Below are 25,062 nucleotides of genomic sequence, written 5' to 3' on the forward strand. Positions count from 1 at the left end.
TTGTAGTAGTGATTTGTCTAGTACCTAAGACTGGCTTCTGCAAAAATGTGCTGCAGAGTAGCTCTCCTGACACTCATTAACAAACCATCCTCATTAACAAACATTTAAAATTGAGTGGCTTTGCTTTTCTAATTTTACCACTTTCAGTAGTGTGGTTTGTCTCTCACTTTGATAGGCCCTGTAGCTATCTCACCTTACAAGTGGCTCAATTTCACTTCTGATACAAATAGACGGTCAAGAGATGACATTTTTGTCATGAAGCAAAATGTTCCAAACCTCAGATGAAGGTAAAATTCACTGTTGTTCCTGGCACTTTCTACTTAATGGCCTTCTTGATTTATCACTGCCAGATCGCCTAATGATCACAGCTTTCTCACTATACGTACTTTCCCCAATGCTTATGGTAGTCCTATAGTAGTTTTGCTGCTGCTGCTGCTGCTGCTGCTGCTATGTCGCATCAGTCCTGTCCGACTCTGTGTGACCCCGTAGACGGAAGCCCACCAGGCTCCTCTGTCCCTGGGATTCTCCAGGCAAGAATACTGGAGTGGGTTGCCATTTCCTTCTCCATGGTAGTTTTAGATACAGCCAAAGGAGCCAGGAATACTCTACCATGATGCACTCTATCTTACTATTACCTTGCATGTCAAGAAATGCTGCTACACAATATTTTTTTGTTTGCTTTGCCTGTGCTCAGAATAACACACATCACCAGTAAAAGAGAAACAAACTGCATATTCAGTAAATGTTATTGTTAACAGAAAAGAAGAAATTACTCATCACACCAGAGAAATCAGCTGACAAATTCATTGTACCATCCAGTGGAGTGGCAGGAATTATTCTTGTAAGTTCAGTGTGATAGTTAAATCAGACTCTCAGGGCATTCTTCAACAAGGTCAGGATCAAGGCTACTCAAACTCCTTGGCTTTCTCATATCGAAACTTCCTTTTTCCATAATTAAGGTGAACACTCTATTTGGCTTTCTGTTTTTTGAGTGGGATTTTAGTCATGTTCAGATTCTTAACAAAACTACCAAGAGTCAAAATTAAATGAAGATGAGACATGTCCATGAAGGAGAGAGAGCTGCTGCTTCACGGGTGCTTCCTTCTGACTTGTCTTGGATTTGTGCAAGTTAACTACTCTATGGATTTTTGTCCTCCTCATTGTTATTATTATTTTTTTTAATATACTGTATATGCTGCAAACCAACCTTTCAGGACTAGTCTGCTCTAGTGCCTCATCTGAGAAAGCAGAGTTTTATGCAGATGTGGTTACTGTAAGTTATCCTCAGTCCCAGAGCCCTCTGGACTTGAATCCATTTCCAGGAGGGCCTCCTGATGGGTGAAGGTCGAGCTGAGAGTTACGCTCTGCCGTGGCTTCACAGGTGCGAGTTCATCTAGCTTAATGTTTTCATTTCTAACCAGAATCGTCTTGTCCATGTTCTCTTCACTGTGCCTTGCAACAACAGCATCAAATACATCCAGTTTGGGTGGTAAGGTTCCACTTTCAAACAGGTATTTGGCTAGATAGGAGATGCAAATGTTGGATAAAAATGAGGTCACCATGGCGAGGGTTTTAAATGGGAATCTCTGGTTATATATGCCACCTTTATCAATGTAATAGCCAGGGTAAAAGATCAAAGGCTGCAGGTTCAGGTAGGGCTCCCCGCCAGTGACTCGCAGGAAAAGGCCCGAGACGTAACCTGCTGCGGCCCCATACGTGTTGGTACCCTTGATGAAGAGCACGCAGAGCAACTGCGGGAAGATGATGATGTAGACCAGGTCAGAGCTGAGGTACCAGAGCCCATACACCGTCTTCGTCAGCAAGGCCATGGTCATCGCAGAAGCTCCAAACACGAATACCGTGATGCGCATGACCCAGACGATCTCCTTGTCGGAAGCCTGTAAGAAATCGCCGTCGAGTCAGTTTTTCTCAGAAAGTACGGGCTTCTCCCGGAGGAGAATGAGATGCCTTCCTGTGCTTTAAAGCTGCCCTAAAGAATAACTCTGGTTCAAATGGCACAGCTTACAGGTAAAGCCAGCAGCAAGGAACAGAGCAATCTAGGTGGCCTCCATGGTGGACCTGGGGAGGAGTTTCAGTGACGGGTATGGAGGAACCAGAGCGCACCTTTGCGCTGCTCGCTGAATGTCAGAAAGAGACGCAAGACGCGGCAATGTGGCAGTGAGGGGGCGTGGCCTATCTGGCTTCCTCTCTCCGTTGAGAATAACCGCCTTATAAAACAAGTGGCACCACTTAGATGCTATGTGGCAATACTTGTAAAACATCGTATAAATATTGTTTTCAAAGAATAGTTTATAAGCTTTTAAAAAATCGTGAAACTAAAAAAGTATTATGGGCTTCCCTGATAGCTCAGTTGGTAAAGAATGTGCCTGCAATGCAGGAGACGCTGGTTCCATTCCTGGGTTGGAAAAATCCGCTGGAGAAGGGATAGGTTACCCACTCCAGTATTCTTGGGCTTCCCTTGTGGCTCAGCTGGTAAAGAATCTGTCTGCAATGCGGGAGACCTGGGTTCCATCCCTGGGTTGGGAAAATCTCCTGGAGAAGGGAAAGGCTACCCGCTCCAGTATTCTGGTCTGGAGAATTTCATGGACTGGATAGTCCATGGGGTCACAAAGAGTTGGACATGACTGAGGACTTTCAGTTTCACTTTCAAACAAGTATTATACATTGTGTATTTAAATGAAGGCTGAGAAAGGAAATTTGAAAATTGAAAAATTAGGAATTGAATGCAGATTAGAACTAAAGCAAAGCATCGCTAATAACAACACAAAGGGGGTACTCTGGAGGATTAATTTCTTATGTATCTCATTTCACTGTTAAGCACAATCTTATTCATCTGCAAGTAAAAAACATACATAATCAATAAATTATTGTTTGTGTATTTTATAAAATTTATTTTTCTTGCCTTCATTTTAGAAAGATCATTGTGTTGATAATAACAAAGATTTTCACACACACACACACAAAAGAAGTGAGACCATTGTGTTAGCTATGACCTAGAAAACTTACAGAAAGCCAAGCCTGAGTGAGGGAAGAAGGTGTAGAGGGCTACGAGCCCCTTGGTGAGCATGAGTGTGCTGCTCTATGCCCTCAGACTCAACGAGGAAAATCAAATTGAGAGGCTATTTCCTGACAAAGGAGGACTTGGGGTTCAAGTGAAGAGCAAATCAAGCATGACACCGATATCTATGAAATAATGACTCACTATGTTCTGCCTACACCAGGGTTTCCTGAGTTTCTTACTGTATTTAAACTTGAAGTTTTTCTAAGATATTTTAATATATTTTCTAAGATATTTTACTCCTTCATTAGAAAGAGAAGACATTTAAATTATTGCAATATGACTGCACCTCTTGGGAAACAGTTATACTGATGCATGTCCCTCAGTATTAGAGTGAATAATAGCATGCATTAAAAACCTTCATGTGTGTATTAGTCACTCAGTTATGTTTGACTCTTTGCCATCCTAGGGACTATAGTCACCAGGCTCCTTTATCCACGGACCTCTCCAGGCAAGAATGCTGAAGTGGGTGGCCATTTCCTTCTCCAGAGGATCTGCTCGACCCAGGGATAGAGTCCGGTCTTCTGCATTACAGGCAGATTCTTTACTGTCTGAGCCACCAGGGAAGCCTTCATATACAACATATATGAAGGACCTTCGTATACAACATAAATAAAGTGCATCATTTAACCTTGTGTGCGGAATCAAAGTAGGGTCAGATTTTCACAAAGACTATTAATAATATAGAATAATACCTACACACTAAGTGCAAGGATGAGAACAATAACAACAATGTAATGTTAAAGAAAATATAACTATTCTTACATTTTGTCTGAATGAAAGCTGGTAGATGTTGCGAGCAAACATCGAACTTGCTGACAAGATGGAAGAATCTGCTGAGGACATGACAGCAGCAGAAACGGCTCCAAGACCAAAGTAAGAAATGTACACAGGGCAGAGATACTTGAGGACAATCGGCAAGATCATGTCTGCCTCCTGTTTCTCCCTGGGAGCAAGAGGCCCGTATGCAGTCTGGTTCCAGGCTGTTGACAGAAACAACAAACACAGCCAAAGAGCCATCTATCCGTCCATCTGGAGTCCTTCTATTTACTAGGTAGCTTTCGAAATAAATTCAGAAGATATGACCTAGTCTAATCGGTGGGAAATCTAATTAGTCCAGTGGGGTATGTTAGTTTAATTAGGTGGCAAGTCCATGCATTGGTCCAGTGACATTGTCTCCTATATTCTGGTGTCTAATGGGTTTTGGTTACACTTAATCTAATCCACAGGACCTGCACAGGATATGGTGGAGTGAGATTTTTTAATACAAATTTCTCTTCTGCAGTGTTACAATGGTGTTATCTGGTGCAGACTCATTGAAAATAAGTGTTCTCAAGCTGAAGCCTAGAGGATTCCTCCAACCACACAGAGATGTGAGAGAACACATAGTGTTTCATTGCTCAGTTATACACATACGTGGATAAAGACAACAGTGGGCCTCTTCTCACCCATTCTCTTCCTGGGTAAAGCCTTGTGGTGGGAGCTTCCTTGGCATTATTTTTCTCTCAAGTAAATTCCTTCTTGCATTGAATTTCACTTATTAGAAATAAACATGAATGGATCAAAGACAGTCCCTTTTTATTGAATAAAAAGTGCAAGTATGGGGTTGAAATTTTCAGGCAGTTTTTGGACTCTGTGGGAAAAGAACTTGAAATTTAAGCTTATCTTTGCATATAAATCTTTACTGTTTTGTTATACTAGTATGTAAGAAGAACACAGCAGAAGCTTTAACAGTTGTTTAATATAGCTCCTTTTTTATTTGTTGAACGTTAATGTCATGATTATAGGATCATATAGGGGTGGTTTCCCTTGGATCCTACCATTTTCCTTCCCTCATTTTCTATCACAATTGTTCAAAGCCATGCTTTTATCTGGCCAGTTTTATAGCATTAACTGGAATATTATGGGACCAGAAATAATACCCAAGGGTCAGGAGTAATTAGTAAGTGCAATCAAATTAAGGACAAAACTTAAAAAAAAAATGTTCAGAATAGAGGCTAAATGGGAGGTAAGCACATCATAAAACTTTTTTTTTTTTTACCAATTTTGAGTAAGATATTCTCTAAGTGCCTTAGTGTTTTAGTTTATCTTTACTTACAAACTTATTAATTGATTTCTCCAAGAAAGGAAACCTTTAATTAACAAACTATTGAAAATGTAAACTGAAGCCTCAAGTTCAAAGTGATCCTTGTGTGGTTTTGGTGACGGCAAGTCAACTTCTGAGTCAGTGGTTCTCTACTTTTTTTTCCCATAAAAAAAAATGGAGTATAATTGCTTAACAATGTTGTGTTAGTTTATGCTGCACAACAGCATGAATCAACCCTACATACATATATATATATCTATCCCCACCCTCTCTTGAGACTCCCTCTCAAACCACATCCCCCCGCCTCTGCATCCCACTCCTCTAGGTCATCACAGAGCACAGAGCTGAGCTCCTTGTGCTTCCCACTAATTGACTGGTTCTCAGCTTTGACTTAGTTTTAAAAGGGAACTTTTAAAAACACAGATCTCTGGTTCTATCTTAGGTCACTAAAAGAAAATTCCTGTGGAGTAGGATAGAAACGAGTATTTTTTGAGCCCCTCCACCTCCCTGGATGATGACAGTGTGCACGTTGGTTGAGAACCATGGCTGACAAGATCACAGATACACAGTTGATAAATATCTCAACAGTGGGGCTGGGGGCTGCTCACAAATGTCTTATTGGTGAGGTGAGCAGTCAAACAATGTCTGAACTATAAGACGATTTGTTGACATCTTATATAACAAAGGCAGATACACGATAGGAGTAATGGGGAAAGTGGGGGAGGGAGGGCAGCTGGGTGCTCGCTGGTAACTTGGGTGAAGCCTGAGTGAGTCAATCAGTGAAGCTGCCAGAGGTTTACCTGTCGATGCGCCAATGGCTCCAATGAGCACGGCTGGCAGAGCCATCACCAGGCACCCGAAAGCGGCCAGGAAAGACAGCACCTGAGCGTAGGTGGCGGAGGATGAAGACAGGACCCTCTGGAAGTAGGCTTGCCACGGGATTCCACCCAGCATCTGCATGGGAGCCATGGGGACGCAGGATGGATGGAGGCAAATAGCATCTATTAGTCTTTTTTTTTTTAATTTCCCATTTTATTTTTATTTATTAAATTAAAAAAATTTTTTTTTAATTGGGGGATAATTGCTTTTCCATGCTAGGTTGGTTTCTGCTCTACAAAAACGTGACTTAACTATATGCACACATATATCCCCTCCCTGCTAAGCCTTCCTTTCCTTGACATCCCACCCCTCTAGGTCATCACAGAGCACAAGGCTGGGCTCCCTGTGCTGTATAGCAGCTCCCCATTAGCTGTCTATTTTACACATAGGAGTATATAATGCTTATTGGGTATTTTTAAAATGAGATTTAAAAAAAATAATCGTTCAGTAACCACATTTGATAATCACATTCAGTCTTGCTTGACTTAAGTATAGCACGACTCTGAAGCATAGAAAATGGTTCTACACGCCACTCGTCTTCACTGCTGTCATTGCACAGCTTCAACCATGCAGATTTCTTCAAGTTCTTTTCTTTCATAATTACATGGCACAAGATTTCCTTTTCCTTAACTTACCCACTTTAAGCTGTGTTAAAACTGCCCAGAAACCTTCAATTTGTTCTTATCTGGAAGTTCTAACCACCACAGAATTGTCTCAAAAACATTAATATTCTGAAATCATGAAGGTTAATTTGAGTCAAAACAACCCAATGAATATTTCTGGATCCCAGTCACGTGCCAGGCAGTGGAATGGTTTTGGAGCCCAAAGATGAGTGAAAAGTGGTTTCTACTCTTGAGATCCCCGTCCACTGGGAGAACTAGTGCACTGAGGTATTTTCTAATATAGAGAAGATACTAGAATTTCCCTTTATACTCATTTCTACCTTGTACCTAACTGTGAGACTGTTGTTTTATTAAATGATTTACACAATGTGTTGCTGCTAAGTCACTTCAGTCGTGTCCGACTCTGTGCGACCCCATAGACAGAAGCCCACCAAGCTCCACCGTCCCTGGGATTCTCCAGGCAACACTGGAGTGGGTTGCCATTTCCTTCTCCAATGCATGAAAGTGAAAAGTGAAAGGGAAGTCATCGCTCAGTCGTGTCCAACTCTTAGCGACCCCATGGACTGCAGCCTTCCAGGCTCCTCCATCCATGGGATTTTCCAGGCAAGAGTACTGGAGTGGGGTGCCATTGCCTTCTCCACACAATGTGTAGTACAGTGCATATAAGCAGTCTATGCCTGCATTGGGGTTGTGCTTAACATTCTGTTTTTTTTTTTTTTAATTTTACTTTACAATACTGTATTGGTTTTGCCATACATCAACATGAATCCGCCATGGGTGTACATGAGTTCCCCATCCTGAACCTCCCTCCCACCTCCCTCCCCATACCATCTCTCTGGGTCATCCCAGTGCACCAGCCCCAAGCATCCTGTATCCTGCATCGAACCTAGACTGGCGATTTGTTTCTTACATGATATTATATATTATACATGTTTCAATGCCATTCTCCCAAATCATCCCACCTTCTCCCTCTCCCACAGAGTATAGAACAGACTTTTGTGCTTAACATTCTTATTGAGAATATATTATAAAAAAATTGGAGACATTGAACTGGAATGTAATTTGTTGATGCTCTAAAGAGGCACCATGGGAACAATAATGAGAAAGAACTAATCATTTGGAGGGTAACAGAGGGAGGTGGAATGGTGGGAGGAAGACTTCCCTAACCAGGGAAGCCCATGGAAATGATATTCGAGTCAATCCTTGGACATCCAGGGGTGTCAGTGGGTGGAGATGGAGGGAGGAAAGTTCTTAGGAAATAATCCAACATGAAAAAGAAAGCAAGCAAGAGGCAGCCATAAGACTACCATGTATTTGGTACAAGTAGAGGTCAGGGTGTGTGGGGGTGGCTAGAGAGGAGACTGGACAATTCTCTAACTGACATAGAGTCAGTGTTCAGTAAATATTTATCATGTGAGTGAGTGAACTGATGAGGGAACTTCCCAGATCACAAGGTACTGAAGTTGCTTCTTTGACTGTCTCTCTCATTGGCTCCAAATCCTAGGATATCTGCTTGTTTATCAGTATCTCACATATTGGCTCCAGAACAATTTCCTTCTTATAAAAGCCATACAAGCTCAAAAAGTTGGCTTAAAGCTCAACATTCAGAAAACTAAGATCATGGCATCTGGTCCCATCACTTCATGGCAAATAGATGGAGAAACAGTGGAAGCAGTGGCTGACTTTATTTTTGGGGGGTCCAAAATCACTGCAGATGGTCATTGCTGCCATGAAATTAAAAGACTCTTACTCCTTGGAAGGAAAGTTATGACCAACCTAGACAGCATATTAAAAAGCAGAGACATTACTTTGTCAACAAAGGTCCATCTAGTCAAGGCTATGGTTTTTCCAGTAGTCATGTATGGATGTGAGAGTTGGTTATAAAGAAAGCTGAGCACCAAAGAATTGATGCTTTTGAACTGTGGCGTTGGAGAAGACTCTTGAGAGTCCCTTGGACTGCAAGGAGATCCAGCTAGTCCATCCTAAAGGAGATCAGTCCTGGGCGTTCATTGGAAGGACTGATGTTGAAGCTGAAACTCCAATACTCTGGCCACCTGATGAGAAGAACTGACTCATTTGAAAAGACCCTGATGCTGGGAAAGATTGAAGGCAGGAAGAGAAGGGGATGACAGAGGGTGAGATGGTTAGATGGCATCACCAACTCAATGATCATGAATTTGGGTAAACTCCGGGAGTTGGTGATAGACAGGGAGGCCTGGTGTGCTATGGTTCATGGGGTCACAAAAAGTTGGACACGACTGAGCAACTGAGTGGAACTGAACAAGCTCAAAAGCAAAAATAAACAAAATAAAATAAAACAAGGAGAAATTCTAAAATTCATAATCCCATGCCTCAACTCTATATGCTTCCAAAACTTTTCCCTTTGTTTTGCAACCTATAAATCAATCTATCATTTACATCTACCATGTTGATAAGTATTTAATCAATAGTTTCAATGACTGTATGAACTGATATACATAATTTACATACCTATGTCTCTGGACACATAGGTCATCAAGGTTTGTAAGTCAGGTACAATCTGGCCTCCACTGACGAACAGAAGCTCTGATGGGAAGGTGGAGCAAGGAGTGGGAGCCCGCTCACCAGGGTGTCCAGGGGTGGTGATGAGCACTGAGATGAGGATGGACATGTGTGTCACTTACCAACAACAAAAAGCTGTCAAGCCATGTGTAGATTTCAAATGGCTCGATGGTCCCCAGCCAAGGCTTCTGGTACTTGGTGTGCAGGGCAGTGAAGCCAATGTCGGCAACTGCAGAATTGGACAGTGCGAACGGCACGCTGATCCACTGCAACCAGAGTTCATGAAAGCATTAGTGTGGCTATCTGGGACATGCAAGATTTCATGTATTAGTTTTTTTTTTTTTTCCTCATAGATGGCACAGCTTGGTCATTCCTCTTGTTCAGGGGAGGACCTGGAAGCATGTTCTCTGTGGACACTGAGGAACACTGATTTAGAAAAGTTAGAGTAACACGTTGTCAGCTTCTGAGCTAATTATGCCATATCACATTGACTGCAAAACCTTCAGGAAGAAAATACTGAATTCAAGAACTTTACATATGTTTATACAAAACATATGAATATATGTTTTTATATATATATATATAAAACATGTATTTTCTTAGAATTAGAAGATATCCATTTCTTAAAGTGACTGGGAAGATTTGATTGAAAATAATTTCTATACCCTAGGAGCAGTTTCATGGCATAACCAAAACTAATGTATGGAAAGGTTAAGAGACAAACACAGATCAGGGTCAAGGTTTAAATTTTAACTCTGACAGAAGTCCTTGAAGGAAGATCACACATGTTTCTATCAAATGTAGGCATGAAGGAAAGGAGCCCCCAGACCTTTCTAAGAGCTAACTGAGGGCACTTTTCTGTCAAAATCTCACAATGTGATTAGAGTTTTTCATCCAAGTAATCCATGGAGAAAAGCAAAATTTCCAATACTGTATGACTTACTGTGTGTTAGTCCTGGTGGGGAAATAGGACTTCTATTAGTTTTTGCTGAGTTAGTATGAAATACCATGTCATCTCTTACCAAAAGGAGAAATGAAGGAAGAAGGGAGGGAGGATGAAAGGAAGAAGGAACTCTGTGAATGGTTCTACTCACCAGGCCCACGAAAATGCAAAAGAGCTGAACGACATCCGTGTAGGCCACAGAGTAAAGCCCGCCCACCAGGGTGTACAGGGTGGCGATGAGCGCAGAGACGATGACAGACATGTGCACACTGGCCCTGATGATCACGCTGATGGTGGCTCCTGCAGAGATGGGATGGGAACAGCCCAGCTGAAGTTCCACAGTCCAGCTCTTCCTTCTCAGTAACCTGAGTGTGCCTGTGCACATCTGTGTTTATATACACATACATACACACATTCTAAAATGTTTTTTCTTTCTGAAATTAGTGCTCTGCTCACTTATTTATGAGGAAACCTGAAACTCATGACTTGATTACAGAATTCCATGACATAAACTGAACTGAACACTACTATGAGGTCCTGCAATTGTTCCACCGGCTGCCTGAAATTCTGACTTTATTGAACACGTGCAGTGTATTTATTCACATCCATGAGAAAAACAAGCCTTTATGATGAGCATAACCACCCAGCTTCTCATTTTTTGCATTGATTTGCTCTTTTGCATTAACTCTGACCTCTGTCAGCTTTTATTAGATGACACATGGTCTAAGGTACCAGGGTTTGAAATAAATTCATAGGAGAAAATAATAAAATTAGTAGTAAAATTACACTTTCCAACTTTTTCAAATTTATGAAAGATTACTTTTATTTTATTCATTTCCTGCAGCATTCCAATCTTGTTCCTAGGATACAAATGTACTGCAGAGTCATAGATTTAGCATCATTTTTAAGGGTTTTTATATTCCCTTAAAAAATTTTTTTTATTGGAGTATAGTTGCTTTACAATTTTGTGTTTGTTTCTGCTCTGCAGCAAAGTGAATCAGCTATGTGTATACAAATATCCCCTCTTTTTGGATTTCCTTCACATTTAGGTCACCACAGAGCAAGGAGTAGAGTTCCCTGTGCTCTGTAGTAGGTTCTTATTGGTTACCCAGGCTGGACACTATTAACTCCTAGAGGAAAATATAAGCAGAACACTCTCTGGCATAAATTGCAGCAAGATCCTTTTGACTCACCTCCTAAAGTAATGAAAATAAGAACAAAAATAAATAAATGGGATCTATTGAACTTAAAATCTTTGCACAGAAAAGGAAACCACAAACAAGACAACCCCAGAATGGGAGAAAATATTTGAAAACAAAGCAACTGACAATGGATTAATATCCAAAATATACAAACAGCTCATGCAACTCAATATCAGCAAGCATCATATTTTATAGTGATTTTCATCACTATAAATTCATCAAAATTGTAAACCCGCTTTAGAAATCAATCTATGTGAAGAAAGCTGAGCGCCGAAGAATTGATGCTTTTGAACTGTGGTGTTGGAGAAGACTCTTGAGAGTCCCTTGGACTGCAAGGAGATCCAACCAGTCCATTCTGAAGGAGATCAACCCTGGGATTTCTTTGGAAGGAATGATGCTAAAGCTGAAACTCCAGTACTTTGGCCACCTCATGCGAAGGGCTGACTCATTGGAAAAGACTCTGATGCTGGGAGGGATTGGGGGCAGGAGGAGAAGGAGACGACTGAGGATGAGATGGTTGGATGGCATCACGGACTCGATGGATGTGAGTCTGAGTGAACTCTGGGAGTTAGTTGGTGATGGACAGGGAGGCCTGGCGTGCTTTGATTCATGGGGTTGCAAAGAATTGGACACAACTGAGCGACTGGACTGAACTGAACTGATGCTTTTCTAACTTTATGATTTTTTTAATTGTGTTTACTGATGTCTACATTTCTAATAGAATATTAATATCATGGTATGGATAGCTGGACCACTGTGGAGTTTTGCGCTGCCAGTTCAGCATTCACTTGTTGTTCTACACACCCCTTTCCTGTTTTTCTCAAGAGTGGTATAGTTTATATCTTGTATTATTAAATGTAGCAATGATATTCCTCTCACACTAATGTACATGCAACACATTGTGATTTCTTTGAGTCATTAACTGCAATCTTACATTCTATCCTCACTTCTCAATTGCATGCTAATAGCATATGCAGCCCATCTGAGATGAAAATCCATTATCTATAGATATCTCAATATCTAATGAGATATTTGATCTGAGATAACAATGCAAAATATATTTCAAAAGAATTTTCTTCTTAGTGCTTTGGTTTAGTGAAAGTGTAAGTCACTCAGTCATGTCCAACTCTTTGCGACCCCATGGACTATACAGTCCATGGAATTCTCTAGGCCAGAATACTGTAGTGGGTAACCTTTCCCTACTCCATGGGATCTTCCCAACCCAGGAATCGAACTCAGGTCTCCTGCATTGCAGGTATTCTTTACCAGCTGAGCCACAAAGGAAGCCCATAGTTTGGTACCAAAATTAAATTACTTTCCTTAGTAAAAATCAATTGAGAAAAGGAAAATCTTAGTAAAGAATTGGGAGCAAAAGTCAAAGGAAAGTTGGTTATTTACAAGTGACTTTGGACAACCAACTCATTGTTGTATGGATATTTAACAAGTTATTATTTTTTTTCTCCTGAGACTATTCACTTCATGTTGAAACTTTAGTTGCAATTCTTTGCCATCCACCTTTGGTCTAGCTCTCTACTGTAATAACAATATTTTAAAGTTACATCCCATGAATTATGAAAAGCTCAATTATTACTCTACTTCTTTTGAATACTGTTTAATTTTCCACCCTCTGGTGCAATTTCTATTAATCCTACACCTCCAAAGGTAGAGAGGCTGCATGTTACAGAAGAAAGATTACTGGATGAGGAGTCTAAAGATGTAGGGTTTAGTGTGTGGTGGCTCAGACGGTAAAAGCGTCTGCCTGCAATGCGGGAGACCCAGGTTCGATCCCTGGGTCAGGAAGATCCCCTGGAGAAGGATATGGCAACCCACTCCAGTATTCTTACTTGGAAAATTCCATGGATGGAGGAGCCTGGTGGGCTACAGTCCATGGGGTTGCAAAGAGTTGGACACGACTGAGTGACTTCACTTTCAGTTTTCACTTTCAAGTCACTTCAGTCATGTCCAACTCTTTGAGACCCCATAGACTGTAGCCCGCCAGGCTTCTCTGTCCAGGGGGTTCTGCAGGCAAGAACACTGGAGTGGGTTGCCATTCTAGTAAAAGCTGTCGTTTGGCAGTAACTCAGCGGCTTTAAAGAAGCCACCAACTTTCATTTCACTATTAAGCTTGTAATGAATTTTTTTCTCTAAAATATTTTCTAAATCATTCCATCATTTATAGTGAGTAAAACAAAACCTAGACTTCCAGAGCTGCTGTGAAATATTAATTTACTCATGCAGCCAGAAAAATAAATATACTACAAATCCAGTTATAAAAATTCTCTGAATTTGATCTGTTATGTAAATACACATTTCTTTAAGAAGCTGTAAGGATGTTGTCTATATATATCGAGAAGACAGTTTGAGATACTCCTAAATTTTACAGGTGAGCTATGCACATTCATAGTAAAGTGGTAAAATATCTTGTCCCGAGCTATTTCTAATAAACACTAATTTTGAAGTATATCCAACTATTATTTTTGAAGAAAACATAGCTGTTAAGTTGAAATACACATTTTTTTAATGAGAGCATGTATTTCAAGAGTAGCAGTCATGTTTTCATAAATGTTCCTTGTTACATGTGTATGTAAAGAGAGACATTAACATATTTTACATGTATTTTGACATACACACAGATGTAGACACATATTTACTAAAATAACTAATTGCAGCGAAGTTCAGAGTTTAGTTATTATGATTTATATTTTCAAAGTACTTTAGAAATAATAGGTTTTCATCCTATCCTCCCTTTAGGGCTCTGTTACATGAATTGATCCTTATTCAGCGAGAGTGAACATTTTGTATTCTGTTAGATATTCAGCCCACTCCTTTTTTGAGATCTCAGCAGGCAGTTTGTTCTTAAAACCAAAATTTTCTGGCTTTGAAACCAATGACAAATAAACTACCATTGCTACTGAGAGCAGGGTGGGAAGGGAGCTGTGTTTTTATGTAAAATTTCATTAGGATACGACAGGGGTGGTTGTGGAGCATGACCACTCAGTGCCAGGAAAGTGCAATATTTTCACTGAATTATTACAGTGAAAATTATTTACCTATTAAATTCACTTCTTTTCTGCATTAAGTCATTCCTTCATCTGACAGTTGGAGACCAACAAAATAAGACACAATTATATAGGAGTCTAGAGAGAAAGGAGTGAAGAGTGGTGTAAAATATTATCTGATGTTACAGAGACCAAATCTGTTGACAACCCTGAAACCAGAAGAGTAGCCTGTAGTCTAATGCATAACTCAGGAGATTCATGTCATCTGACTTTTCTTTGGGCCACTTAAAGCCTGACTGAAGATGTAAGCCCATTGCTTCCATTTGTAGAGGAGATGGAGATGACAGTGTCCTGGATGTCACACAAAGACACAGCTCCTAGAGGAAGGACAAGGAAGGCCAAACACTGTGAGTGTTCAGGAAGGAACTCAACATTCAGTGGGATGGCTTAGACTTATTCTGGATGAAAAGGGAGGGTACTGAGCCTGAAGCTCGTCCACAATCCCACTGAACTCTCTCACTTCCTAGGTTTTATGAGTGGGCTGAGAACTCAAGGACAGGTTGTCCTTAGCATGGATGGATCTTGGAAGTAAGTTAGACCCCAAAGAATCTAAGTGCATTTTTCAAATCCCTGAATATGTCTACACTCCAACACTCTGGATGAAATGGGATTCATTGAGAAAGGAAAGACTGTTGTTTTCCTTTTTCTCCTTTGAAGAAAGTGTAGCTATGGGTGATTTGTTCATTCATTCATGTGTGATGGGACAATAAGCGTTAATAAGACGCAGGCCCTGCCTTCAAGAAATTCATAATTCCTTTTGTGACCGTTTGGAAACTGAGAAATAGATAAATAGCCATGCAAACACAAAGTAATAAATCCACTGAAAACAAAATTTCTGGTTCCTACAGAATCCCAGAGGAAAGGCATCTGGCAAGTTCAGGATGACTGCCTGGAGGAGGTGACATCTGTAGAAGATTTGAAGGCTCTTCCTGGTTGGTTTGAAAGGAAAGTGGGGGCTGTGCATCCTAAGGAGGGGTCACTGGGCTTGCAAAGTTCTGGAGGAAGGGAGAAGGAAGAGTCCAAAAGAAGCTCTTCCAGCCCAGTTTAAGGGTCGGTTTTAAGCACTAAAGGGGTGTGATCAGATTCAATCTAATCTACTGTGTGAAGATCATGGGAGAAGGGTGGCCTTGTAAGTAGCAGGGTGGTGGTGTTAATCTAGGTAAGTGAAGCTGGGGCTTGTGGCTGAAGATAGTAAAGCTGTGTATCTAATGCTTATTCAACCAGAGTGTGTGTGTGTGCTAAGTCACTTCAATTGTGTTTAACTCTTTGCAACCCTATGGACTATAGCCCACCAGACTCCTCTGTGCATGGGACTTTCCAGGCAAGAATACTAGAGTGGGTTGCCATTTCCTCCTCCAAGGCATCTTCCTGACCCACGGATCGAACCCATGTCTCCTGCATTGGCAGGTGGGTTCTCTACCACTAGCACCACCTGGGAAGCTCCCTGCATGCAGAAGGATGTTTTGTTGGTTCTCACCTAGGGCTGAGAAGATGGCTGCCGCCCAGAACATCTCTCCCATCAGCGCAGGGATGAACAGCAGCCCACCCATGCGCTTCCCATAGATCTGCTGGAAGGGGTCTAGCATGGTCACGTAGCCCTTGGAACGCATGGGTTTTGCGAAGAACAGACCACCTAAAGGAAATTAAAACAAGAGTTAAAGAGAAAATTGAAAATCTGCAATATAAAAGTCTTTGCTAACCTTTTACTGTGTATAATTTCTCAAGGGAAATGAATTTTTTAGAATACTTCTATGTGTTGAGGAATCAATCTGCAAAATCCTGTGAGTACAGGACCAAGAAATATTTAGCAATAAAGTGAAAATTCCTTAACACAACGACCATTGTAGGCATCCAAGGCTGTACATAGCACAGACAAATCATGTGGGCTGAAAAACGTGGACCAGCTCAGCACTCCCTGAAATGTCTATGCACCTGTATTATTTGATTAAGCACAAGATCCAACAAAAGTATTCTAAGAGCAAAAGAAAAAAGAAAAAAATAGGAACTGTGTTAAATAATATTCTTGATCTTTTATTAGTTTGATTTAAAACAAGATATTCAGGTACAATTCAAATGGACTCATTCTTAATGATATGTCTGCACTATTTTGGAAATAAAAAACATCATTACACTAAGAAATTCACTGTGATGATTGCAAAACGATCAAGGGAATTTTTTTCTACATATTCCATAATCAAGAGATCCAGTCAGCTACACATTCGTGTTACCACTTTCTGATAACAGTGACTTCAGTGGGATTTCCGGTGGCATTTCCCACAATAGCTATGCTGTTTGACTTATTCTTTCGGTTGCTGTTTATACTCCTAATCTTTACACTTTACTGACTGAGTCACTCAGGTATAAAGCTTTTCTTACCTAAAATCAGACTAAGAGAATATCCAATGGGTGCCTGAGCCCACGCCAAGCCGTAATCTGGAACATACACGGCCTCGGCTGTCCCGTTGATGTAGCCTCCTCCAACCCAGGTGGCTGAAACAGGATGAGAAGCGAAGGGGAGATGTGTCATGCCTGTTGTCCCTGAGACCCGCTCAGCCCCACAGGGCACCCCTGAGCCCCGAGAGGCCTGTGGGACTGCCACCAGAGACATGGCTGGTCTGGGTGGAAGTGATCGAAGAGTGAAAACTGCACTTTGGACTTCTAAGACTCACCATGGAAAAATAAGTGTTAAGACTTCTCAATCTTTTTTGTACTGGTTACACAACAAAATTAAAACATTCTCAACATACTGAGTTAAATAATTCTATTATTTACATTAATTCACCTATTTTTTTGTGCTTTTTAAAAAGCGATATGTAGAAAATTGAAGGTTACATTTGTGGCTTACATCATATTTCCACTGAACAGTGTTGCCCTGGATATTTTCTAAATCCACTGAGTCATGAACATTTTGAAATGACATTATAATATCACAAAGTCTGAGATCATATGTGATATATTTCACGACTGCTTCCATTCTTAATAATGCTACAACTCTCCCCCCTAGCTTCTATAACATGGAGTCAAGTGTCTTGATTTCAAGGGCCTTTTATTTTAATTGTATTGATCTCTCCTCATTGATCATGACTATTGTCTTCAAGGAGTGAAGTGTGTGTGTGTGCACGTATGCATGTGTGGTTGTGGGTGTGGGTGCTTTCCTTTAATAGAGTCACTTCATAAACATGCTGGGTGCATAGGGTTTTGGCAAATCTATTCTAAACGATAATGTATTTGTACTTACTACCTTACTCTGTTAAGGAAGTGGAGGGAGGAGGGTGCCAGGTGATGTAATTGAGCTTAAATTGCTTTTTCCTTCTCTGTCTCCCCAAGGACCTGACCTACACTTAGGGCTTGGGTCAGCCTTCAGGAGAATTAAAATGTTGACTGCATGCTCATTTGCAAGTCTTTGTTCTAATCTGGGTCTTTCAGGCAGACATTTGATATTTCATAAAGAATAATAAGAACTATGTCTTCTTCAGATATTATTTAATAACATTTTTGTAGCATAACAGCTGAAGGAAGGAGGCCATAGAATCAAAGAAAACATGTTTTGATTAAACAATTTTGGGTCCAGAATTATCTATAAACTCTATCATTTTCTCTGAGAAGAACTGTAGTAGTTGATTTTTGCTGAAATGCTAAAGTTAATGGAACACTCTAATCTTGGCAGTTTATACCCTTTGAAGAGTATTGTCAAACTATTTACAATAATCCCTAGGTATAATTGCTGTCAAATTATGAGGAATAGAGGCTGGCATGAAGCTTACTAAATATGAGAGTGAATTCTGGGCTGCAATGGGGAATAAAATTTGACTCTGAAAAGTTCTCTGAAATTTCACAGTTAGAATGTTCATAAAACAAATAATTTGTTTTATGAACTGCCAAAGACAAATGTTTCTTGCCAAAATTTATCTGGCATTTAATCCAAACCCAAAGCAAAGGAGAGAGCCTTCAGTGGTTGATCCAATTTTAAAAAGGTCAACATGAAAGACCTTCCTGCAAAGGAACTTTACATACACAAATGGAGAGTTTAGACACAAAATCCTCAAGTGGACAAATGATATTTAGCAGCCTCCTCATCTTCACAGCAGCTTTTCCATGGTGTTGATCAATAACAAATGCTATGATGTGCTTTTCTTATCCTAAACCTGGTGAAATTTTAAAGACTTTCCTCCCCAACCCCCCACAAATGGCAAGTATCCAGGACCTAGAGCAATGACTTCTCACAGCACAGCCCCTGAGACCTCACCTTCCTGTCAGGCATTTGCGACTCCTAACACCACACAAGAAATGTTTTGCCACGTTAAGTACATGCCTGATGGTCTTATTAGTGATCTTATTGGGTCTTACTAGCACAACATTTATTAGTGATCATGTTTCATTGTGTAGGTCTCCTCTCCATTTCCAGAAAGAAAACGGGTGCTTGAGTTAAAATATCATAATTACAAACTATAGTATTAAAATATTATAATATAGACAGGCAGACTTGGGTCCTTTTTGTAATTAAAGTCCCTCTATTGTTTTCAATATGGTCATTTGCATGTTCATATATTTTCACGTCAGATTCTTGAGAATAAGGATTCTTTTAAATCATATGCATTTTTATTTTCAATTTTTATTCCTTATCAAATAACACAATCAATGAATCTGACAAGTTTAGATAATATGGCTCAGATTTTAATTGAACTATGATATTGATCAAGGCTCTGTTTGGTTCTGAGAAAAAATCTTTAAAAGCTAAGTTTAAGCAGGACATGTTATAAGAAATATAATTCAAATTTTTTCAATATAGTTTAATAGCCTATTAGATTAAAATCACCCTAAATGATAAAAGAACAAATTCTGAGATATTATCTTTATGAACATAATTAATGTATTATTTAATTAGAATAATAGAAAGTTACTATAATTTATGATTAATAAAATACTTTAGTATGCAACAGTTCATTTATTCTTTTCAACCATTTGAGTGAAACCAGCAACTGTCATTTTATTTTACTTTTTTTCTTATTTTCTTTGTCAAAAGAGAAATCTGAGGGAGATATAATTACAATGCTTTAATTCACTTCAGATACCAGTATCCCATGTGGGTCTTTAGAGCAAAGAAGAGATGTTTATGCTCTAATGAAAACTGAAGATGAAGATACAAAGGTGCCTGTATTATCCATCAATAGCTGGATAATAAGAAAAAAAAAAAAAAAAACAAGAAAATCTGCACCAACGTTTCAGTAAACATCTGCAGGTGATAGGTAAGTGGGTGATTCTTATTCTTCATGTTTTTGTATTTTTTCTGGTTTTATTTAGTATGCATCATAGAAAATATTTTTAAAAATACACTTTTTTTCTGTATGTGTGTTTATATAGAAAAAATGATAAACAGAGGGTAAAAGAGAGCTCTTTTCACCTTGGGTACCTTTATGGAGAAGTGGGGAGAGGCTGGGTGTGGTTCACTGTGTGGCTGCCAGACTTGGCTCTGGTCCTTACTAACCACACGAGTCTGGGTCCTGATGTAGCCCAGAGCCCTTCCGAGTGCTGTCATGAAGATCGAACAAAACCATGTATGGTTGGCAAAGAGTTAAACAAACAAAATGTGAATATCTGAGAGGCAGAATCGAGCATCAATAAATTATTCTATGACACTGTAAGTTTCAAATGGCCAAACAGGGATGCAGTCTGCCCAGATTGGTTTGGAAAACTTTTTGAAATACAGGGTTAATGATTTTTAACTAGCACTTCAGGACTGAAATTTGGTATCATTCTGATACGGTTTCCAGTGGGATATTTCTCCACTGGGCACTCATAGTAATCCTGTTGGTATGGATTATATTGATAATATTTAAAAACCTAATACAACTCTAAAATGAAATGTGTTATGTTAGTGAATATGTATCAAGTGATAGTATGGATATAATTTTAAATTGTTGTTTTTCAGTATTATTTGAAGATATTAACAACCGAGAAGAATAGAAAAGAAAAACAAGCCATCACTTAATCAGAACCACATTTGGGCAAAGGAGGAGAGACTCTGGGGGCTTCTGGCATGGAGGGGTTTGAATGGGTGATAGCTGCAGTTGGTGGCTGAAGGATTCTTACTAAGACACACCCTGGTGTTTCCCTTTTGTATCAGTATTACTGAAACCTTTTCCTCAGAACCGGGGATTCGTAACACGTGATCGTCTTCCTGTGAGTAAAATTACTTTACTACAAGGGAGAATAAGGTTTCAAGACAGGACATCAATCAGTTTGGAATTGGGCTGCCCCCAAATTGACTTATTTAGTTTTAAAACCATCACTGGTTAGTGTTCATCAACTAGTTAGCATTCATTAAGACAGCTCAGTCACAACTTGATGCCTGTAGTAAGGAGTAAAAGGAGATGCTGCCTGCATCACATCGATGAACAGAAACACAACTTGTGAGACTCAGGCACTTCTGCACATTCCCCCACCTCTTTGTTTTCACTGCTTCCACCCACCCAGCAGCCCAGAGCCCAGATTTCTCTCACTGATGTTCTGTCCAGTAACCGATAATAACATCATTTGGTCCAGTGCTACTGGGTTGAAAATATTTGAAAAGTATATAAGTAGTGAACACAGAGACCTCCTCAAGGACAAGGAACAAGGTTTGCTTTCTTCCCCTGAAGAGCTATGGCAGGGATGGCACAAAGGTGGGCGTGAGGGGACCCACCTGTCATGGTGAATCCACCCACCAGCAGCCCGATGTCGCGGCCGCCCACGATGATGGCCTCGCTACGCTCCTCCGCACTGCCACTGTTCTTGGTCCTCCAGGCAGCCCAGATGCCAACCAGCAAGATGAGAATGTAGAACACCACGATGGCTACCAGCCCTTCCACCTGGAAATCCATTGTCACTGAGGGCTCTGGGCTCTGCTGTTGCAGCTACTTCATTAAGACTTCTGCAAAAACACAGATGCCTTACAAACCAGCCAAGCAAATACCGGCAGCTCGGTTAGACCACCTGGCTCCTGAGCAGTGGCCACTTAAAGAAGAAGTGCATTGAAATCCCAAGTTCACCTGTGGCTGCCAACAAGCCTCCATTCCATCACTCTATTTCCGTTCAACAACTGAACCTTGTCTAGGGTTTGCAAGAAACAGAGAAAATGCAGGTTTTGCTGTTTAAGGAATGTGCTTATTTTGTATTAAATTCTTGCAATGTAAAGTTAACCTTGTCATGTTTTAACCCGGTTACTTGGGCAAGAAGTCACTCACAATCAGCAAGTCTGTATTTACTTTGGAACCACCGTACTATTCGAGTACTATTCCATGCAGAACTGTTCAGCAGTGTAGATGCATCATAAAGGATCACTCTGAGAACCTATGCATAATCATTCATTCATTCAGTCATCATCCCATCCCTCCTTTCAGACATCTTCAGGGAGTGGTTCCAAAATTAACCTGACATGCAAATATCTGGGGAAAAAATTTAGGAAGATCAACTTCAAAACAACATGGGCCTCCAGTTTTCAACAAGTGCGGGAGGATTAAGTTATGGCAGCCACTGAAGTGTTGTGCTATTTAGAGGGTCTCCCTCCATCGACGCTTCCCACCCAGTGTCTTCCCTCTCTCCCTGCTCCCTCAGTGGCACACACAGGGAAACGACTTAAAAATACAGAAATGCCGGAAACAAAGCGAGCGTCACACGCAGTAAAAGCAAGACCCTTAGAAGAGACACGTCAAGTTCTAATGCCTTTAATTTCTAGAATTCTTGTTCTCTCGTATCTTCCTCTCGTGCCCATGGCTATCCATTCTCCTCAATTGGCACAGACAAGTTTTTGGGCAAGCTAGACCTCCGTGCATGCAGATGGGCAACAGATCTTGGGCCAAAGAACCAGGCTCCGTCCCTTGGGCTCAGAGAAGTCAAAAGGAGCGCGAGTGGCGAGTGAGGGGTGAGCTTTGCCTTTGCAGCCTTAGCACCCAGTGTTCCCCTCCCTACCCGCAGGTCTCCCCCCATCCTGCTCCGAGCGGATCCTTCTGCGCCCCAGGGTCCCTCCTGCGCCCGCGGCGTCGCCGGGGCCCCCACTGCACCGCGACTTCACAGCTGCTCGCACCCGAGGACCCAGGCTGCGAGACCCGACCTGCCGGGCGTCCCCGCGGGAGGCACAGAGCCGCGTCGGAGGGCTGGCCCCGACGCGCTCCTACCTGGAGTGGCCGCCGCGCAGGGAAGCGCTCCGCGGATCCAGGCTCCTCTCTGCCGAGACTGCACGGGACACTGGCTTCCGAAGCTCCGCACCCCGAGTCTCCAGAATCGCTGCGCGCGCGAAGTTGACAGGTGTGGGCGCGGCTCCGGGAGCTCGGCGCGGCCAAGAGGCGATCGATCCAGTATTGGCCACAGTCCTCTTTATAAGGGCGGCCGGTCGTCAGAGCCGGGGAGGCGGACGTCAGAGCAAAGTGCCCCGCGAGCCGGCGGGCGTGGGGCGCAGGGGACGCGCCGGAGCCGCGGGCCGGGCTGCGCTCTGGGCGCGGGGCCAGCGCCACCGCGGGGTCCCGGCCTGACGACGCGGGCGAGGCGCGGCCACTCCCGCTCCCTCCTCCAGGAAGCGGGGCTCGATTCCCCGGAGTCATTGCCAATTCCTACTTTCCACGACTCTGGTTGGAAGCTGGGAATGGGGAGATGGGGAGGGTCTCAAGAAATTGTTTTCAGGTGGAGTCTCTGGAGGTCCGGCAGAGGGGAGGGGTCTAGGGAGTCTCGCCTCCCCCAGACTTTGGTTTCTTGAGGCGCCACTCGCTCGTGCGTGAGGACCCCTCCCCGGGCCCCGGTGGAGGCTGATCTTGGCTTCTCTGTGATGGGTTCTTTGAAGAAAACATCTCACAAAGGTTTCGAGAGTCAATTTTAAATCCATACCCTTTCTACCCTTTGGAGTGCTCTGAAACAATGGGGGTGTAATGTCAGCCAGCCAAGATTGAGCTAAACAGGTTGCTTGCCCACCAATGTACATTTTCCAGTGCTGTAAAATTTTGCTGCTGCTGCTGCTGCTGCTATAAAGTTTTAAAATATCTATCTACACCTAGACATCTATATCTGATACCTAGATTATATATCCATGGGTATAGTTGCATGTCTATAGCTGTATTTACATCTAGCTATATTTCTGCATCTATGGAGATAGATCTAGATAGATCTCTAGATAAATCTATCTCTCTAGATAGATCTCTATCTATGGAGATAGATATAGATAACTGTATTTCTGTAAGTGTGTGAGTGTAGGGGAGAGAGGAGAGAGAGGGGAGACACACAGAGAGAAAGACAGCCTCTCTGGCTACTCTCTCACTCAGCTCTGTATTCCACCAGCCATGTCACTGAATTAAGCAGTGAAATATGAAAATCTAATAATTAATGGAATAAGTAATAATGTTTGTTAACAACTGTCCACCTCTCTTGATGCAAAATTTTACGCATCCTCCGTTTTTGTACGCTGGATTTGGAAATGAACTTTCACACTCCCATCACTACTGCTTTTCTTTGTTCTCTGTAAACAACGAAAGCATCCAACCACCCTGTTTGAGATAAAGCCTGGGGAGGTCAAACTCTTCAGATAGAGAAGGACCTGTGAATACAGTTATCTTGTCTGATTTGTAGGATTAACTCACAGCTTTCCTGGAAAATGATTGCATAGCCTGTCAATATGACTCCGTTTTTAAACAGGAATTTAAGCAATTTTAAGAAACTCATGGAGGGAAGACAGAGATGAGATTTCATATAATTACTGAAATGCTCTTAGTGGAGATACATTCATTCATTCATTCATTTTGTTTTTGACAGTTATAACTCAATTTCTGCTTCTGGGCTTTGGCCACAGGTTAACGTCTTCCATACCAGAATGTACTTCAGGTGATGATGGCTGAAAGCACGTGACTGTAGCAGTATAGCAGGACAGGTATGGATAGTGGCTGTGTGTGAATTAGTGTCCATGGCTAAAGTCAGTCACAGATCCAAGGAGGGATGAAAGAAGAGGCTGTCCTCAAAGAAACATCACCAGGGCTTAAGGGACAAGCGTCGGAATGCAGCTAGGGCGAGAGCTCTCCTTGGGGCCCACCTAATCCACTTTAAGATGCGGGACTTGCCAGACTCCAGACTTGGAGCCAGATCTGGGAGGTACAACGACCTTGAAGATGGCCAGACAGATTCTGGCCTGGCAGAGGAGCTGTCTGTCCTTCATGACGAAGAATGCCAGCTGAAAATAACAACAGCTGACGTGTTGAGTCCACTTCTGGGGAGACATTTGCTCATCTGCCGGGTCCTTGGAGCTCCAGTGTCTGATCCCAGGATGACGCTGCTGTGAATTTCTGCTTCAGGACATGTTCCCTCTGACACTCACTCCTCTGTTGTCATCAACGTGCCTCTCCCTCTCTGCCCACCTGGGAATGCATGACCACACACACGGTTAGAGAAATTCGTGTCAGGGGAAGATTGATTATAGCTTTGTTGGATAAAAAAGCAGTGATTGCCTTTCCAAATCATTCATTTAACAGACTATTCCAGAGTGTCTTCTATGTTCGGAACATGGTCCTGAGTACAGAGAAATGTGCAGACAATGATATAGCTCCTGCTCTTGTGCAGTTTATCATTAGTGAAAGGAAAGCAAAAAAACTAGCAAAAGCTGTCCTCCTGTACGTTCTTATAAATGCTGGGAAGAAT

General features: G+C 41.6%; 1 protein-coding gene across 1 annotated transcript; it reads right to left on the reverse strand.

Annotated features, from left to right (window-relative positions):
* Positions 1-651: 651 nt before the first annotated feature.
* On the reverse strand, positions 652-21,272 carry SLC5A7 (solute carrier family 5 member 7). The gene is made up of 8 exons (XM_040224206.1): positions 21,095-21,272; positions 16,789-16,902; positions 15,890-16,045; positions 10,303-10,451; positions 9,331-9,474; positions 5,966-6,119; positions 3,845-4,062; positions 652-1,898 (listed from the first exon to the last, which is right to left on the reverse strand). The coding sequence occupies exons 1-8, from the start codon at positions 21,270-21,272 to the stop codon at positions 1,269-1,271; spliced, it is 1,743 nt and encodes a 580-aa protein (XP_040080140.1). The 3' UTR covers positions 652-1,268.
* Between the last annotated feature and the right edge of the window lie 3,790 nt (positions 21,273-25,062).

The sequence above is a fragment of the Oryx dammah genome, unplaced genomic scaffold (genome assembly GCF_014754425.2).
Source record: "Oryx dammah isolate SB20612 unplaced genomic scaffold, SCBI_Odam_1.1 HiC_scaffold_25, whole genome shotgun sequence".
Classification (NCBI taxonomy): domain Eukaryota; kingdom Metazoa; phylum Chordata; class Mammalia; order Artiodactyla; family Bovidae; genus Oryx; species Oryx dammah.

Bases quoted from the DNA above. Each gene is read 5' to 3' on its own strand.
- SLC5A7 (XM_040224206.1), bottom strand. From the start codon at position 21,272: ATGGATTTCCAGGTGGAAGGGCTGGTAGCCATCGTGGTGTTCTACATT. The intron at 10,452-15,889 runs GTGAGAACCAAC...CCATCTCTGCAG, and splicing joins AGCCATCTTCTCAGCCCTAG to GAGCCACCATCAGCGTGATC. The intron at 4,063-5,965 runs GTAAACCTCTGG...TTCTGTCAACAG, and splicing joins AGCCATTGGCGCATCGACAG to CCTGGAACCAGACTGCATAC.